At 37.2% G+C, this 17,985-nt stretch overlaps 1 protein-coding gene across 2 annotated transcripts in view; it reads right to left on the bottom strand.

Moving 5' to 3' along the window:
• The window catches only part of GRIN3A (glutamate ionotropic receptor NMDA type subunit 3A), a 180,111-nt gene that overhangs the window by 55,656 nt on the left and 106,470 nt on the right, over positions 1 to 17,985 (bottom strand). For both annotated transcript variants that reach the window (XR_002481681.1, XM_008053372.2), the window contains exons 4-5: positions 5,975 to 6,120; positions 1,848 to 1,963 (exon numbers count right to left, since the gene is read on the bottom strand). Coding sequence is in view for 1 of the 2 variants with exons in the window: in XM_008053372.2 (XP_008051563.1) it covers positions 1,848 to 1,963; positions 5,975 to 6,120 (262 nt within the window). In the remaining variant the exon portion in view is untranslated. The remainder of the gene's footprint in view (positions 1 to 1,847; positions 1,964 to 5,974; positions 6,121 to 17,985) is intronic.

Raw genomic sequence — 17,985 nt, 5'->3', positions numbered from 1 at the left:
CTCTATCACATTGTTTTATGTAACTTGCAAGTGTTTTATTGAGTTATGTTTTCAGGATGTGAAATTGTTGGTAGAGGCAATATTAGATTAATTTTTCTGATTTGTATCCTATACATTTTGAGAATAAACCAACAATGATAACAATGCTCTCTCAACTAAAATTGACAATTTTTCTGCTTTCTTGCAAGGAGAGCTCTTCCATGCGCCATTTTGTGCTTGTCCTTTTTGAGAACAATGTGGGATCTAGAGATGATGGGAACCGTAAGACACTAAGTCTCAGGAGCACAGATGGATATGTAAACAGGAAACCAGTGGGGAGTTAATTGTGTGGCATCTGGCACTGGAGTCTAGCAGAGGCAAACAAGCCATCTTACCACTGTCTTTTGACAAGATAGGGTTGCCTCCTGAAGATAAAGGTGGAAAATGGAACCCCTCATTCTTATGCCCTCTACCAATGATTCATTGTTAGTAGCTAGTAATGGCAGAAGGGACCTCAATTACCCAATGCATCTAGGACAGAAATAAAATGTAACATCCCCAGATGCCACAAAGATATGGGAATTTTTCCATTATTACATAAAAATAGGGTTATATATTGAATGCTCTTTGCTTTTCTATCTTACTTTTTCTTTTTATGACCTTGCTATTTTAGACTGTAGTCTTAATGGAAGACTACTACTGTTAAATATCTCTTATCCTGAGTTCCATCCTTGGTTCAGATGCAGGTCACTTTGCCTGGAGAGAAGACAGATTTCTCCTAGGAGAAGGTGCAAAGAAACAGCATCAACTGTTACATTCTCATTTGTCATGAAAACAAAGACTGAAGAAAAAAATCTGCTGATATGTTTAGGGGGAGACAAAGACCAATTATGGTTGAAAATTAGGAAACTGGAATCAGAATAGTCTTGAGATCCTAGTTAATATACAGAAAAGTACAGATTTCTGGAAATAGGACCTGGGCACCCCCATGGGATTGTTTCAAGACAGTGTTTTCTGACAAGTGAGCATGGCTGTCTTGAGAGCCAGCATGTACTGTCAGGGAAGAGAAGCCAGCATGTACTGTCAGGGAATTGGAAGATGTGAAATTTGCTGGTTCAAACTATCAGCTTCATATATCAACTGTCATTCAGAATGAAAGATGCTACTGACAAAGCAATCTTTCTTTGGTCCTGAGGTTTGATTGATTGGTTGATCAAGTTAGAAGCAAAAATTTGCTGCCGGTGGGGAAAAAGACAAACCTGAGATCCCAAGTAAGGTTTTGTTTAGGATCCTAAAGGGTACTAAGCTGTAGAATTAAATTTTTTTCTACTTATTTTCTAACTAGTGGGAGAGCATTTATTTAAGAACAATGAGATTTAGATTTTATTCCTGGTATCATCATCTAATTGTATGATTATGAAAATGTGATCAATGTCCCTGAGCTTTCTTGTCTATGAAATGAGTAGATTGGATTAGATCAATGTTGGGGCCCTTCCAGTTATAAAAGGTATTCATTCTAGTTTGTGTATCAGATTCACTACAGTATTTGGCTGTTAGAAAATACAGATTAAATTAAAGTTGGGCTTCCCATTTGTTATACTCTGCCACTACTCCTAAATATCTGAAGCAACATCATTTGGATAACAATGATTTTTTCCCCCCTGACAACTGAGTAAATAAATGTTTGTTGAGTAGGTGAAAAATAAATGCCAACTCCAGCAAGTTAATAGCTATGTGTTTGTGAGTTGAAAATGAAAACAAGGGAAGATGAATAGCTCTTTGTCTCTGACTTTGGCACTTGTGACTTGCTAGGTTGGCAAACTGAGCACATCCTGAGTAAAAGTGAATCAAGAGTGACTGAGTAATACCTTCTATGGCAAATGGCTTCCCCACAGTTAGAAGTTTGCAGTCAGCATCTATTGACACTTCATAATCCAGAAGGGCTTTGTCCATGATGAAGGCATCTAGTTTCTCCGGATCATTCCTATATTTAAGACCAAGAAAGAAAAGCAAAAATGATTCATTAATGGGCAGGAAGCGCTAGGACTGACCACTGGGTTTTGCTTAGGGAATAGAAACATGGACATTTAGGGCAGCACAAACTAGCTAGTTGCTGATTCAGCTTTGTTGTCATCTGATTTGTTGTCATCTCCTCTAGACTACAGACAAGGGGAAAAAGACAGTCTTATAAGAGAGAATGACATCTTTCCAATGAGTTTATCTATCAGTTTCTTTCATTGCTTCTAAACCCAGCAACAAAGCCAGAGCAACTCTGAATTGGAGGGTGCATAGAGAAGGTTCCTTTCTTTTACATTATCAGAGCAATTTCTTGGTGTTAGGCATATTGATCTTAACACCTTCTATCACTCAGAATGACTGTGACATAACAGATGAGGAAATTGAGGCTCAGAGAGTGGAACTTGATCCAGGTTACATAGCTAATAAGTATTGGAGTCAGGTGGTCTCATTAATCAATATGTTGACATTTTAATTTCTGTCATGATCACTATCATATTCTTAAGAGATAAGATATTATTTCATATTTTGGAGTAGATATGGAGGAAATACCTATAAGAGATCTAGTACTTGGGGGGAGAGGAAGTTAAAGTCCATAGGTTAGCATTCAATAAACAGAGAAGAAAGATCTTAGTGACTTGATTTATTAATATAGCTCCAGAGATCCATGTTTCACTTCAGTAGTCAATTCAGGCAAGAATAATTTAAGATAGGTGTCCCTGGGCTGTATTAATGAATTGGCAATGGACAGAACTCAAGTTGCTATCTGATGCCCTAAGCATTCTTCATGAAAGTTTTCCCATTTTTGGAACATAGGTGCAGAAATGGTCCAGATGAAGGCTAGGTCTCAGCACAGACTGAGCTCTCATTTACAAAGAGTGCAAGAAAGGCGGGGCTGTTTATGATACATATAATGACTGCTTTGTGTTTAGCCACTTCCAATCCTTTTTGGACAGGCATAGGACATACATCCTTTTAAGAAAGGTTTTTTTTCTACCTTCAGCATTGTCCAAACAGCTTTGCAAGTACAACGACACTTTTCTATTCCATCTGGATTCAGTCCTTCCTCTCTTAGAACCAGGAGTGAGGTTGCTTGAACTTAATACAGAGAAGTGGCCTCTAAACTAGAATGTGGCTAGGGTCCATCAGAAATTTAAAAGAGAAAGACAACCCTTGAAACCTGGAAGATTCACTGCTGGGCAACAAACACATCTTTACATGGGTGGCTTTGTTTGGGTCATATATGGAAGTAAGTCAACTTCCCTTTTGGTGCCAATGACCACCAGAACCTCCTTTTCCTATTCTTCCAGGAAGAAGAAATTGCCAATTTAAAATGTACCCCCCTTTCCAAGGAGGATTAGACTTATGTTACAATAAAGCCTATGTTTAACTTTAACTAAAGTGATAGCATCTCCCAGCTCCACAGCAGTGGGAACCTTCATACAGGGTTTGGGTTGTGAATTGTCTCCTAGGAGCTAACGATGAGGAAACTTAATGGAATGCTGACAATAAAATCAAAATCAAAATTGAGCTGAAAGCTGTTCTTCAAAGTTAGACTGCTACAGTAGCATAATGTATCTTTGGAGCCACAAAGCAACAAATTACAATTTGACAATATTTCACAAATATTTGTGGGAGCAAAATAACAACAGGAAAAAATTGAGGTTTAATTCGGTTTTTTAAAAACCAGTAATCCTGAGGTCTAGTGTCACTGGTATCCTTGACAAATTTTGAATTGAAAAGAACAGTTAGCTATGATAAATTTCTATTGCATATGAAGGCAAGAAGCAATCAGCTCACAGACTCCCATGGGACTCTGAGTCACTGGGCAGGAAGTGACCAGGTGTGATCCAGGAATAAGTAGCTTCTAGAATGACTGAGTCACCGTTGTAGTTGACAGTTGTTTATTTTATTATAGAATCATGCCCTGTCTTTTTTTTTTTTTTTTAGTATTATTTAAAAAATACCTATCACATCCCACAAAAAAACCAGTCACATATTGACTTACTAAAAGGAACTGAATATTTTAATAGGGATTAATTTATTAGAAAACAATCATCTGAGAAAGCAAGGCTCTGAGAGAATAGGAACAAGTCCAGGGGATTTTTTTTTTCCAACTTCTTGAGAAGTATCAGGGGAATTTTGATGGGAGAAGGAAAGGGCACGTTCCACATATAGAAGCATGCTTTGACCAGACAACTTCAGGGATTATACCTTATAGGTCAGAGTTCTGGGATGCTAAGGGATAACCTGAAGACTGGTTGCTTGATGTGGTGGCTAAGTGCATAGGAAGTGACTACACCAAAAGTGGGGAGAGAAGATCCATACAGAAGTGAGAGGGCATTAATGTTAAGCTCTGCCTATATTCCAATTTCACCTCAATCAGTGAATCACTTGGGGAGCTTGTTAAAACGCACATGCTGATGCATTAGTTTTGGGATGGGGCCTGAGATGTTGGGTTTCTAATTGGCTCCCATATACTAACTGGAACAAGGATGTTGCTGGAACATGGACTATTCTTTGCACATTAAGGACTTACTTTTCCATCACAGTTCCTAGATTAGCCTGAAGCAGTGGTTGGATTCTAAAGATCTGCTTCTGCTCCCGACTTACTAGCTGTACTGCCATGTAAAATTTACTTCTTTCAGGTCTTTCTTAATCTGTGCCTGATTTTCTCATGATTGCTTCTCTCTAGACTGGGTGGGACCAACATCGGGCATTGAGGCTTTCTCAGGTAAAGCCTCCAGAGTAAATGAATGATCTGAGTGGAGTGGAACTGTTGGGGTCTGCAGCAGTGGCTCATTTTATTCTTTTCACACTGCCAGCAGAGCCCAGTTTTTCAGTCATTCCATTTGGCCTGGGAGCCGTTGTTGTCTTTCTGACTTATTCTCTCTCTTAACCATAAATTTGCCTGAGGGAGAGAATACAGAAGAGGACCTGGGAGGCAAAGGTCTTTGATGTTCTTGCAAAATTAAAACTGGCATTTCATAGTACTTAAACATTATACATAACTTTGCAAATATGATAGAACAAAGATTTCTTTCTAAGCTATGGTTAAAAGTCCACAAAATGTCTAAATGGCCAATTCCTAGAGCTCTTGAGAAAGATAAAACCATAGTACCCCATGAAATTATTTATTTCTTCTCTTTCTTGAAAAAGAATTTGTGGTGGCAGGTCCTGCTGTCCATTAGGGAGATTGTTGAAGCGGACCATGGACAAACCAGTTTCCTGATGCGGCACAATTCTAGGGACTGGAAGTTTGGATGTCAGTTACTACCCTGATGCTATCAGGCAGGAGGGAGAGGGCTGCTCATCTTCATGCATTGATGTTTATCAAAAGCCATCCATTTCCTTTTCTTAGGCAGACCCATGACTGCACCACCCGTCTTTGAATTCAGCTTGCCTGAATTGCAGGCTCTGATAATCTGCCATGCCAATGTGATTTCTCTTGATTGCGTCTCATAAATTCTGATGAAAAGGATGCAGGCATGGGAATCTTTGCCTTCTGTTATTTCCTTTCTACAGGAAATCTCTAAGATAAATTCTGTTTCCTTGTGGTAAAAGGAGGCATTCCATGGGCTTAGAAATTCACTGTGAAGGAAAATGTTGCCTTGGGACACTTTATCCTCTGGCCACATTCCCTGTGTTTTTGATCATTTAAGAACCATTGTTTTCTCAAGTGATGTCAAGCCAACATTTTCTTCGCCTACCATCTGCTATGCTAATGGCCCCATGGGCTCTTTGAACAAAGCTACTGCCAACTTGAGACTATGCAGGTAACTAGTAATCTAGGTCACATAATTAAATGCACACTATTTCATACTGCCTCCTGGATCTTACACAGTGTGAGGTATTACTGAACTCAGAGCGGATATATTTATCTGTCATTTAAAAAAACCCAAACGAACAGACACTACGTCAGTGGCTAAATGACTTGTCTTCAGTAACAACTTTTTGGATCCAAGAGGTTGATACTCACTTCAGACATTCCACTCCATCGGGGGTGGCTGGAACATTGTATCTTCTCATATATTCATGCATCTCTGGGAAGCTTTGTCTCACATAATCTTCAGCACTACTTTCTCGGACAGTTCCAAAGCGAAAACCCTGGGAGGGATGATGCAGCTATGAGGGAGAAGAAAAAATTGCTTTCACATAAATTATTCTTAAAATTGTTTTTTAAAATTTCCTTTTAGATTATTCTCTGACACCTAATAATCATTTAGAACTTTTCTAACACCCACAGGCATAAACATGCACGCAGATATGTGTGGACATAGTTGCAAGCTCTTTCATACCTTAGCTTTTATCTCAGAAGTTTATTCTATCTTCAGAAGCAAACAGATGGAAAGAACAAGCAAAAAATACAATTTTTGGGGCTTTATATTGAGGTTGTATTGGAATTCTTTAGAAGCTGGATAAATTGGCATATAGACTCAGTCTCATTATTGTAAATTACTTATCGAAGTATACAACTCAGATAATAAAGATTTAAAATCACACAAAGGACAAGTTAAAACCTTGCATTTTAACAATACTTTACAATATACTTGACCCGATGCTGTGAATCAATCAGTTTTGGGTTTATCTGTCTTTATGCTATATTTTACATTTTAAGTTTGTTGAATTAATTTTGGTGTTATTATAAAATGCTCTCTTTCCTTTAAGTAACGGTATTCGCCAATGCCGAGTCATGCTATATATTAGCTAAAATGGAATGGCATGTAAGACAATAAAAAGCGGCAGAGGGAAAGGTGACGGGAATAGACCCAATAATGTCATATGTCTCCAGTGTGCAAGACCTCACAGTGAGAAAAGCCTGTGCATTGGGAGTCCTGCAGAGACATCCCATCACTAAGGATAATAAAACTACATCACATGTAACATTATTATTCAATTAAAGTTATAGAGAAACATTAATGTGGAATCTAAACCACGGACTATTTAAAATACAAGAATGAACTGGGATTGGGCACATGACTGTAGTCAGCACTATTTTAGATATTATATGTCTCCATGATTATTCCAGTTAAGTCTGTACTTTTTGTTCTGCTTCATATTGATATATCTTATGCCATTTGTTCTGACCTGAGCCTTGAGAACAGAAATCTATGGATGGACCTCATAGAGTTTATAAACCTTCTGAAATGCTAAGCAATAGTTTATGTAAATATGTGTTTGTGATTTTCTCTTTTGGAAGGAGATAATACAGAAAATCTCATTTTTTAAATAATGAGGTTTTCAAGTTGTTTACAACTGAAAAGGATTAAGAACTCACTGAATATAGTAACTAATAACATATATTTGAAGATGAATTAGTTTTGTCACCCGCTAAAGGTCTAACAATATGGTAATAGTTAAATAAACTATGTGACACACTCTTATAGAATGTCATGCTATGTATAACTCATGTTTATGAAGTATAATTAATAAAACAAAGCAAATGCTTGTATGACAAGTGAAAAAAGCTTTTACATGGCATAATGAAAATTAAATATGTATATATTTATTTAAGTGCTAGGATTTCCCATATATGTTTTCACACACACACACACACACACACACACACTCACACACACTCACACACACACACAAACACACACACACTCCTTTGAACAAAGCCCATTGGAATTGAAATTACAGATGTATTTTTTAAATTTATGCATTGTCTACAGAAGCACTTATCATGCTTAAGTAGAAAAAAAATCTTTATTTTAAAATTAGGCAAATAAATTACTCATTATTGGGTTTATTTCTGCCACCTTCCTCACTGTCATTCCTAATTATTTTGCATACCATGTTACTTGAGCAAATATGCAGCATGACTCATCATTGGACAATGCAGTTAAAAAGAAAAAGAGCATTTTATTATAACGTCAAAAATTAATTCAACAAGCTTAAAATGTAATATATCATTAAAGATGGATAAACACAAAAATGATGTTTTTACAGCATTGGGTCAGGTATATTGTAATCTCAGGATGCAAGATTTTAACTTTGCCTTTGTGTAGTTCATTTAGTCAACATTTACTGAAGACCTACTATGTACAACTTTCAAAGTTGTTATGGCCACAAAGATAAATACTTGTAACCATTGCCATACAGGAACTCTCACCACCTGGTTGTTTATGGTAATTTCTTTGGATATCCCATTGTTGAGTAGGTAATGTGGCATACCCTGTGTCTAATGTAATTGTTTTATACACTGATTAAATTCTCAAGTTTTATGAAAGTGTAAACTTAATGCCACATCAACAATAACAATAGTCAATGTTTCAAAATACTTATTATGTGCCAAATATAGTACTTAGTGCTTTACATGCATTATCTTGTTGAACCCTCAAGTTAGCTCATGAGGGGCACCGTTGATACTTCCTTTTAAAGACCAATAAACTGAAACTCAGAGACGTGAAATAACTGACATAAGATTATGCAGCTGTAGGAAGTGGGGACTGGATCACAACCCAGGTTTATATGATTTCAAAGCCCATGTTGTTATCTACAGCATCATTTTTCCTTCCAGCTCATGGCAAATGAAGAGAAGACATTTATTGGAAGAAACTCACCAGCCTTTAAAAAATATCTTGAGATTTCAACCCCCGGGGAATTCTTATAATAGCAAATTACAATCCTATGGCTTGAGAAAGGCAAATTTGTCAGCATTCTGTCTAACATTTATTCAGTTTTGAAGACCAAGATCAAGATTTTCTACATGAAGTCTTTGGTCTTACTTACCTTCAACCTCTTACCCAGAACAATAACAACAAAAATAGTTAACTGCTTATTTATGTGTTCTAATATAGCACCTTGTGTATATAAATTATGTAGCCAAGATATCTATTTAAGTTTTCACCTTTCCATGCATTATTTATTTTGTTCCTACCAAGAAATCTGAGGTAGATATTTATATTTTCTTCTTTTTACATGAAGAAACTGAGGATAAGAAAGGTTGTCATTTGCCTAAGATCACAGAGCTTAGTAATTGTTGAACTTGGTATCTGAACTCAGTTTGATCAAAGACATTCAGCTTTTGATGACTGTGGAACATTTCTTCTGACACTACATCATACTTGACTCACCCAGTCGGGTAATTTCAAAGTTTGCTACTTAAGCACCAGGAAGTGAGCTAAGGGCTTTTTAAATCCTCACAATAATCCTGCAAAATAGATGTCATTTTCTTATTTTGAAGATGAAAACATTGAGGTTTGGATAGTTAAAATAACACCAAATTCTTACAGCTAGCAATTAGCAATATTCAGTCCATGTTATTTTTCCTAACTTGCAGACTAAGTTTCATTCATTTGTATAATATAGTTACCTATCATGACCTTTGGCAACTGGCAGTCTCTATTTGTCAAGTAAATTCATTTTATCACTGTTCTTCCATACTCCTTTATTCATTTAACTTATATTCATTCTTTTACTCTCTACTCAGTTACCATGTCCCTAACTTATTATCTAGGTGAGATCCTCTTTTCATATGCCCTTTTATAGTACACATACATATCTTTCTTTTGTAGAACTTGTCACAGATGCAGCTTTAAATTTAATTGTGTAATCATGTGATTAATGTTTACACTTAGCTTCATCACTGAACTGGAAGCTCTATGCAAACAAAAATCATGTCAATTGTAATTCATAATTGTATTTCTAATGCCTTTTATCATGTAGTTGCTCAATAAGATGGTTGATGATTAATTGACAACTCTTTGAACCCATAGGGAGATGAAAGCTTTGTAGTTCCACTTAGCACAAAAGGTGCTAACAGAATAACTTACAACTTAGACTTTCTAAAGAGACCCTCTTTAAGGTAAAAGGGTTGTAGGTTCATTAATTAAAATATATTTTGTCTCACATTTGAAAATAATTCCTTTAAGAAATCCATTTCCTCACATTATGTGGTGACAATACTTTTAAGGCTATGGCCTGTTTTTAGGAACACCCTGCCTTTCTGGATCTCTTTGCTGAGTGCAGCAGGACATCATTCCTTCCCAAAGCACTAGAAGGAGTCTGAAACCCACAGACTCAGGCTCAGAATTTCGGCAGAGGACTGGCCCTTTGTGTGTCTTCTTTCCAAGGCGTGGAGCCCATTAGCTCCCACATCTGTCTTATTTGTTCTGTGAAGGCAATGGTTTTGAGGTTTTGAGAATGAAAAGTTGCTTTAAGAGTTAACAAATAACCAAATTCCAGGAAAGAAAGTATTTTGTTAGTATGACAGAAACCCCACTCCAACTTGGAGATGTGCAAATGCTACCTCCTTTCTAGTTCAAGCCACCATCTCCTCTGTCCTCTGCACATTACCTTTCTTCCACTCTAATCCACTCAGAGTAATTTTAGTATTCAAATCTGATCATGCCCCTCACTTGCTTAACACCTATCAATGGCTTCCCATTGCCCTTGGGATAAAATCCAAACTCCTCACAGGCCTCTAAGTTTCAGCATGATTTGGCTCCTGCCTTCACCCAAGCCTCATCTCCCCACTCTCCTGGTGGCCCTCCAAGCTTTAGCCAGTTCTTCAACATACACGTTTCATTCAATCAGAATTCTTGCATATAGGCTTCACTCTGCCCAGGATGCTGTTTTTCTTCATCTCTACTTCTTTGTTTAGTTAACTTTTAAATGTCACTTCATCAAGGAAGGCTTCATTGATGCTTTGACTAGATCAGATGACTTGTAACATGAAAGGGTATAAATGCCAAAATGGAATTATTTATTGGAATAATCTAAAGCTAAAGTGCAGTCATTTTGACACTGCCTAGTTCTGTCATATTCTCTTAACATTACATAGCTTGCCTTCTAATCAAGGACAAAACTAGTTCCTCAGAGGTAGCTATTAAAAATTATTTTACAACTCCTCCCCAGCTTGTTTTGGGCTGATTAGCTTTTATATTCCAAGGATTTGCCTAACCAAGTTAACCTAATCAGCCCTTCATGACCCTCGTGACACAGACCCCATCACCTTGGCAACAGTCATGTAATTAACTCACCTATCTGCCTGCCATCCATCACCTGATGTCAGTACCTGTGCTTACCTGCGCCCTTTGTGATGGTGTGGAAAAGACCACCATTTGATCACCTTAACGACCTGCCCCCATCAAAGGGGGCAGGTTTAACAGCATTCAACCTCAAGCAGCCATTCACCATTGCTTTGCTAAGCTCTGGTCTGGTCACGTGGTTCTTTGAGCTATAGCCCCCATTGTTTTCTTAAGTTTTGGCTCCCTCCCTCCCCCTCCTTGGGGAGGTGCATCTCTCTCTCTCTTTCTCTCTCATTTGCTTTTTAAATAAACTATATTTTCCAAAATAGCTTCTGTACAATTCTTTGCATCTGTTGTGCAGCACAGGATTGCAGGCCATGCCCCTTCCCCCGCCATCTGACTTAATATAACATCCTTATACAGTTTCACATAGAACTGACAACACATGAACTTATTTGTTCAATCTGTCTTCCCTGCTGGATTGTAAGTTTCCATAAGGGTAGACCCATGGCTATTATATTCATGTGGTAATAAGTCCTCAACAAATGTTAGCTTCTATTATTATTATCATTATTATGCAACAAACATAATGTTCAGCACATGGTAGATGCTTAATAAATGTTGGTATTATAAGTGACTCATTATTATCAGCATGAAATTCTTTTATGTTAGATACATTAAAAATTTGATACTTTGTCACATCTCATGTTGTCTTTCCTCTCCTTTAAAATTAATCTTATGTGATTTTGTTTAAAAAAATAATCTTTTTCCCTTGTTACCTTAATTCTTTCACAGTGATTTATTCTTTTTTATTTCTGTGTGAGAGATTCTAATGAAAAATAACAATGGGTTACTCTCAGTAGTCACAGAATAATAGAATCAGAAAAGGGATGTAAGAAACTATTGATGCAACCCAGTGGGCCAGCACAGTCCATTCTGTGTGTAATTCAGTCAGCCAGGGATGTCAGAAAGCCAGCATCAAGGAGGGAGGATAAAAGTATACAAAAAGCTAAAGCTTTTGAGCTGCATTACAACGATTGCCAGGAAGTCCCAGAGAGAGAGAGAGAGAGAGAGGCATTTCTTGGGTTCCAGCTAAATACTTCACCAGCGCCTCCAATTTTGTTTATATTTGCATCAACCTCTTTAGGCCTTGTGGGACTATCTAAGGTTAAACTATCTCTTTGTATGTGAATTGTTCAGTATTAATGGCATTCTGAACTCTACCTAGAGTGCCTACAAGGAGGATAATCAAACAGACATTTTTCCAGAAAGCAGGGAAGTGGCTCAAAACAAAAGAAGGCAAACTCAGGAAATAAATAATCAAGCTGCTATGTTTCAAGTAGATATGATGCTCCATATAAAAAACAAAACAAACAAAAAAACAATTCCTATGCTGAGCATGCTTATTTAAGATCTACATCTGTACCTGTCTGAAATCGGTACTTAAATAATCAATGAGATGTAGTCACTGGACCTGGTACAAGGTTTTTCAGTGTTGGATGGAAAAGGTCACTTTTTTTTTTTGAGTTGCGATCTCACTCTGTTGCCCAGGCTGGAGTGGAGTGGCATGTTCATGGCTACCCCAGCGTCGACCTGCTGGTTTCAGGCGATCCTTCTGAAAAGGCCACTCTTAACTTGCCCAGTGGAGTAGGATATGGTAGGTGTTGAGGCCATAGCTCCTCTCCATGACATTGTTTTATCCACTTGAAACCTATGAACTTTATAATATTAGGTGATCTCGAAGTTTGGAAGGGCTTTGCAAGTCTAATCATCCACTAATGTCTGAATTCTTTATAACAAGGTTTAATGTACCACCTGGGGTTTCTTCAAAATGTAGATTCTGATTCATTAGGTTCTAGGTTGAATTTCAGATTTTGCAACAATAAGCTCCTAATTGATGCCAACACCAGGGTTCATGGACATGACTTTGAACAGCAAATATTTATTTCTAATATCACTATTAAATGCCTTTTAAGTCACTGCCTGAATGTCTTCAGGGACAAGGAAACACTCCTCTTGAGGCATATCTTCAGTATATGAAGGGTGACTTTTGTGACCCCACTCAATTAATCAATTTCATCTGAATATATAATAATAAAATAACAGCTAATATTTAAAAATATTTACTATATGATAATACATTTAAATCGAATAAGATTGCTACTTGTTATTTACTATTGCTAATTATTAATTAGTAACTGCTAATTAGTTAATTAGCAGATTGATTATTATTTATTATTACATATGAGAAGTTGCAGATCAGGGAGATTAACTGTATTGTCCAAAACTAGCAGAAAGTGATAAAGTTGGATTTGAAACCAACTCTGTCCTGAAGCCCTTAACAAACCTTTTTCTAGCACAACATTCTGCATTTACAGACGTATATTATTGTCCAAGTCTTGGTGAAACTTTAAATAATATATGCCTATTTGTTCTATAATTTCAAAATTATTTTGGTTATTATAATTATAGTCATTATAATTTATAGTACAAACTAGAGCACTTCTTTAATAGAGGGCACTGTTGATAAATACACAAGAACAGTAGACATGCTAGGACTGCCCTAGCAAACAAGAATGTATGCTCATCCTAGTTATTACTCATGCCCTGAATATTAGGATACAGGAAAAGTGAGACTGAAGATAATGTTACTGAGCCCTATCCAGTATTTTTCTAATGGGAATTACTGAGTACATTCTGTGCTGCAACTCTTTTTCATGTTATTCCCATTTTCTTTTACAGAAGCTACTACCTCCATTTAAATTTACCCAGTTCACTGCCTCTCCCTTCATTTTCAGTCTGAAACCCTCTGTGTTAGGTCAGTTAATCTCTAGTCAACAACACTCTTTGGCATCATGTTTGATTTATATGAGATTTAGCCCAGGGCCTTCTGGCAACTTGAGTCATTGGATCAAGTCCCTTGTACAAACTAAGGGTCAGCAAATTTGGGTCCATGGGCCAAATCTAGCCTGCCACCTGTTTCTATTAATCAAGTTTCATAGGAACACTGTCATGCCCATTCATTTACACATGTCTGGGGCTGCTTTGCACTACAACAGAAGAGGTGAGTAGGTACAAAAGATACCATATGGCTCACAAAGCTGAAACAGAAAATGTATGCTGGCCCCTGATATAGGCAATATGAGTCTAGCTAGCTTCTTAACACCTACATTTCAAATTTTCCTCTCTATTCTAAAATCCAAGTGGTCACTTAAGAAGAGCTTTCTTTTCAGGTGAATGATCAGAAGTAGGCTTGCTAATTCTCAGCTTCCTAGCACTGCCCAGATCTAGGCTTTAGTGGGATGACACATAGTATTTCTAGCTGAACTGGAGTATCGATCTCCCCACTGGAGACCCTGATCACCACAGTTCTTTGTTTCTTTCTAGGACTAGTAATAGGAAGGCTTTGGTCACAAGATTTCCAATTAAAGTAACAGTATGACATTTGGACTAATTTTAAATTCTGTCCCAGGGAAGGTGCTTTTGGAGAAGCTTCTATATGCCCAAGGTTATGAAAAGTGGCCAGTGGTCTGTTCATTCCATCTTCTTCTTTTCCACTTTCCTCCATTTTTTATCCTTTTGATCCATACTTTGTGTATCTGCCATCTCATCAAAATGGAGTTATTTCTTTTAATAAAGATAATAGCGAAACCTTATTGAATGCCTTCTTCTTTCCAGGCACTGTGCCAAGATCTTAAATTCATCACCTTGCTTCATTCTCACAGCACCCCTTTGTAGTATAGTCATTATCCCCATTTTAAAGATGGAGGAACTGAAGTTTGGCGAGATTAAGCAACTTGCTCAAAGACATACAACCAGAAAGTGACAGATCAAGGAAATGAACCCAGAAACCTGAGAACCTGTACCATTTAAAAATAATTTTTTATTTTGAAGATGTGAGGTACAATTCAGGGTTAGGTATACAAATATTCATTATGCAGGTACCCTTGTTGATGAGGTGTGCTCTCCCACCCCTGGTAGTTTCCTTCAACTGCCAATCCTATCCTCCCATCCTCTGGCAGTTGCCCACTACTGCCAATCCCTTTTTATAGTATTATGATAATTGTTCAAGGTCTGCTTCTGAGTGAGAATATATGGTACTCTGTTTTTGTTTCTGTGATAGATCACTGAGTGTGATAGACTCTAAATCCATTCAAGTTGCTACAAAGTCCATATGTTTGTCCTTTTTTGTGGCTGCATGATATTCCATTGTGAATACGTACCGCAATTTTTTATTCAGTCCAGTTTCGATGGGAAGCATGGTGAGTACTTGTACTGTTATTCTCTAATTTACTTATCTCCAGTACATATTATTATCTCTAGTATATTATTTATTATTTTCTTCTAGAATATAACTGCCTTTAAGAACATTTTCTCTTCTGTGAGAAGTAATAGCTAAAACAGGCATTCCTCAAACCTAACAACCAATTTAATCCAAACAGCTAGTGCTAACTTATAGAAATAAGACAAATACTCCATACCCTTTGGGTTTTTAAACAAGATGTTTGTCACAGTTATAGCAACAGCAGCAACAACAACAACATTTGAGCTGGGCTGTTTATAAAACTCATCCAGGCATATTATTCCGTTCACAAGGCACAAGCATCTGATGATTTCTGGATTCTTCTACTTATTATAAAAAGGTAAAAAAGAAGCTAGATGGGTCATCCACATTTCTTAAAACAAGAAATTCATCCTATTTGGTCCAAATATTTGTATTTAACATCTAGCAATTTCAGTGATGACTGTAAGAGGACTGAGTCCCTCTCCTTCTTCCCTCATACACATATTTCTCCTTCTTCCCTTGCACACACACGTCTTTGCACACATCTCTGCTGCCACACTGGCCATCGTATCATTTCTTTTTTCCACTCTACTTCATTTATAGGTGGGGGCTAGGAAATGAACTGAAACAGAGATGTCAAAGTCAGGAGGCTGTAAAAATATGGATACCAGGCTAGAGGAAAGATGAGTAGCCAGAGGAGATGTTAGAGATCTTTTAATCCAATCTTTTAAAAATAGATAAAAATACAGGTAGTTTCTATTTATTAAGCACTCTCCATGTGTCAGGTATTATGCTAACATCTTAACACGGATTATATGATTTAAACCTCACAACAACAATAATAAATAAGCAATATTTATTATCATCTCCAACTTTCACACAAGAAAACTAAGGCTTGAGTTTAAATAACTTGCCCTAGATAATTTGGCCAATAACCATAAAGGAGGGTTCGGAACTTAGTCTCACTCCACCACCTCTGTATCTAAAAATTACATTGTACTATTTCTTGATCTATACAAGAAGAAGATTTAGGCCCGTAATAAGAAAGATGAAGAAAGGACTTGCCCCAGGTCACACAAATAATGCAAAAATGAGCTTGAAAAACTCTACCTCAGGTCTCAATATAACCTGTCACCTCCCCACATGAATAGGATTGATAAATAATTGTTCTTTATTTCCTCCTTTTAGTATCCTATGTTTAACAACACTTTTTGTCACTATTCATGAAATCATAAGATTCCAGTCTTTATTTTCTTCTCTATGGAATATTTTCCTGAATTATATCTGTTCAGTAATGTCCATGAAATAGCACTTCAGTATTTATTTATTGAACCTCTGGAAGTCCTTGACATTTTTCTGTCTCATTTACAGTAGTAAAAGAGTGGGACCTATTGTCATGGTCTCCAAGTGAAGTATCTGCCTTTAGATACTACAGAGACCAAGCCAGAGAATTATATCGTTTCAACAAAGGAATCATTGCCATTTGCTACAAATGTTTTATCTCTTTGTTTCCTGTTCTTTACTTTCTTTTATGTAAGTCAGTTTGTTATGCTTCTTCTCTGACCCTGGCGTCAATGTCTTCTTACTTTATTCATTTGGAGCAGTCCATCCTTTTCAGTTTACTGAACCCCTTCCAATTGTCTTATTGAAGTCTCTTCAAATTTCATTTCACCTGGTGCTGCCACCAATACTGGCGTTTCCAAACAAAAAAGCATGGAATAATAATCACATTGGTGATGATGATGATGATAATGGTGATGCAGCTTATCGTGTGCCAGGCAACTTAATGTTTTATACATATGAACATTTGAAATCCTAGAGCAGCTAATTAACTCTACTAAGCTTATGGAGCCAGTAAATGACAAGGCTGGGCAGACCTGGGCAGAGCTAGTTCCACTGTTTATGTTCTGGACCCCTCTAATACAGAGTACAAAAGTTTTGGGCTTTACCAGCTAGTCCCTTAAATTCTGTGAGTGAGATTCAGTTCTTTTATCTGTAGAATGGCTAATTGAAATAGTTCAGCCATTGTAGCCAACAACCCATTGTGAGAACTTAATTAGTCCACAATAGTTTGCTAGTATAAGTGGCTATCATTGATTGTGCTGATTATGTGCTTAACCCCCCACATTCATCATCAATTTTAACCTTGCTGTACCCCTACGAGGCAGGTTCTGTTAATAACTCCAGTTCATGAATTGGGAAAACAAAGCTCAGAGACATGAGGTAATTTTTTCCAGGCTGTTCAGTCCATGTTGTTATACATATTTATGAGCTGATGGTAGAACTCAACTACCGTGTAAGATAGTGTTGTACACGGGATGTTCAAAGGTAATTATGATCATATGCAATTACTTGAGACCCACTATCCCTCTTAAGATGTGATTCCACCATAAATGGCAGAATTGGGGCTTGAACTAGGTCAGTTGAGGCCAGAACTGATGCTGTAGAGTCTCTTACAGAAAGAAAGGAGGATTCTTTTAAGCCCATGGCATCAGAATAACCCCAGTTTTTTGTTTATATAATTGGCTTGCTATACAGCCAAACTTCAAGGTGAAAAATGACCTGTAGACTGTGGAACTCAAACTTCTCACTTGAGTCATTGCCCATCACCAGCAGAGTACTGTACCCTGCAGACTGAGCAGGCAGTAAGGTCCTTGCTGAACCTAGAGTCAGCAATTCTGGGCTGATGAAATGCAAATGAATGAAAACAGCTATAAATTTACCTCCAGT

Source organism: Carlito syrichta, unplaced genomic scaffold, assembly GCF_000164805.1.
Source record: "Carlito syrichta isolate Samal-C Ts95f unplaced genomic scaffold, Tarsius_syrichta-2.0.1 Scaffold288132, whole genome shotgun sequence".
Classification (NCBI taxonomy): domain Eukaryota; kingdom Metazoa; phylum Chordata; class Mammalia; order Primates; family Tarsiidae; genus Carlito; species Carlito syrichta.
Note: the sequence above shows the minus strand (reverse complement) of the source record. Positions and strands in the feature narration are given on the sequence as shown.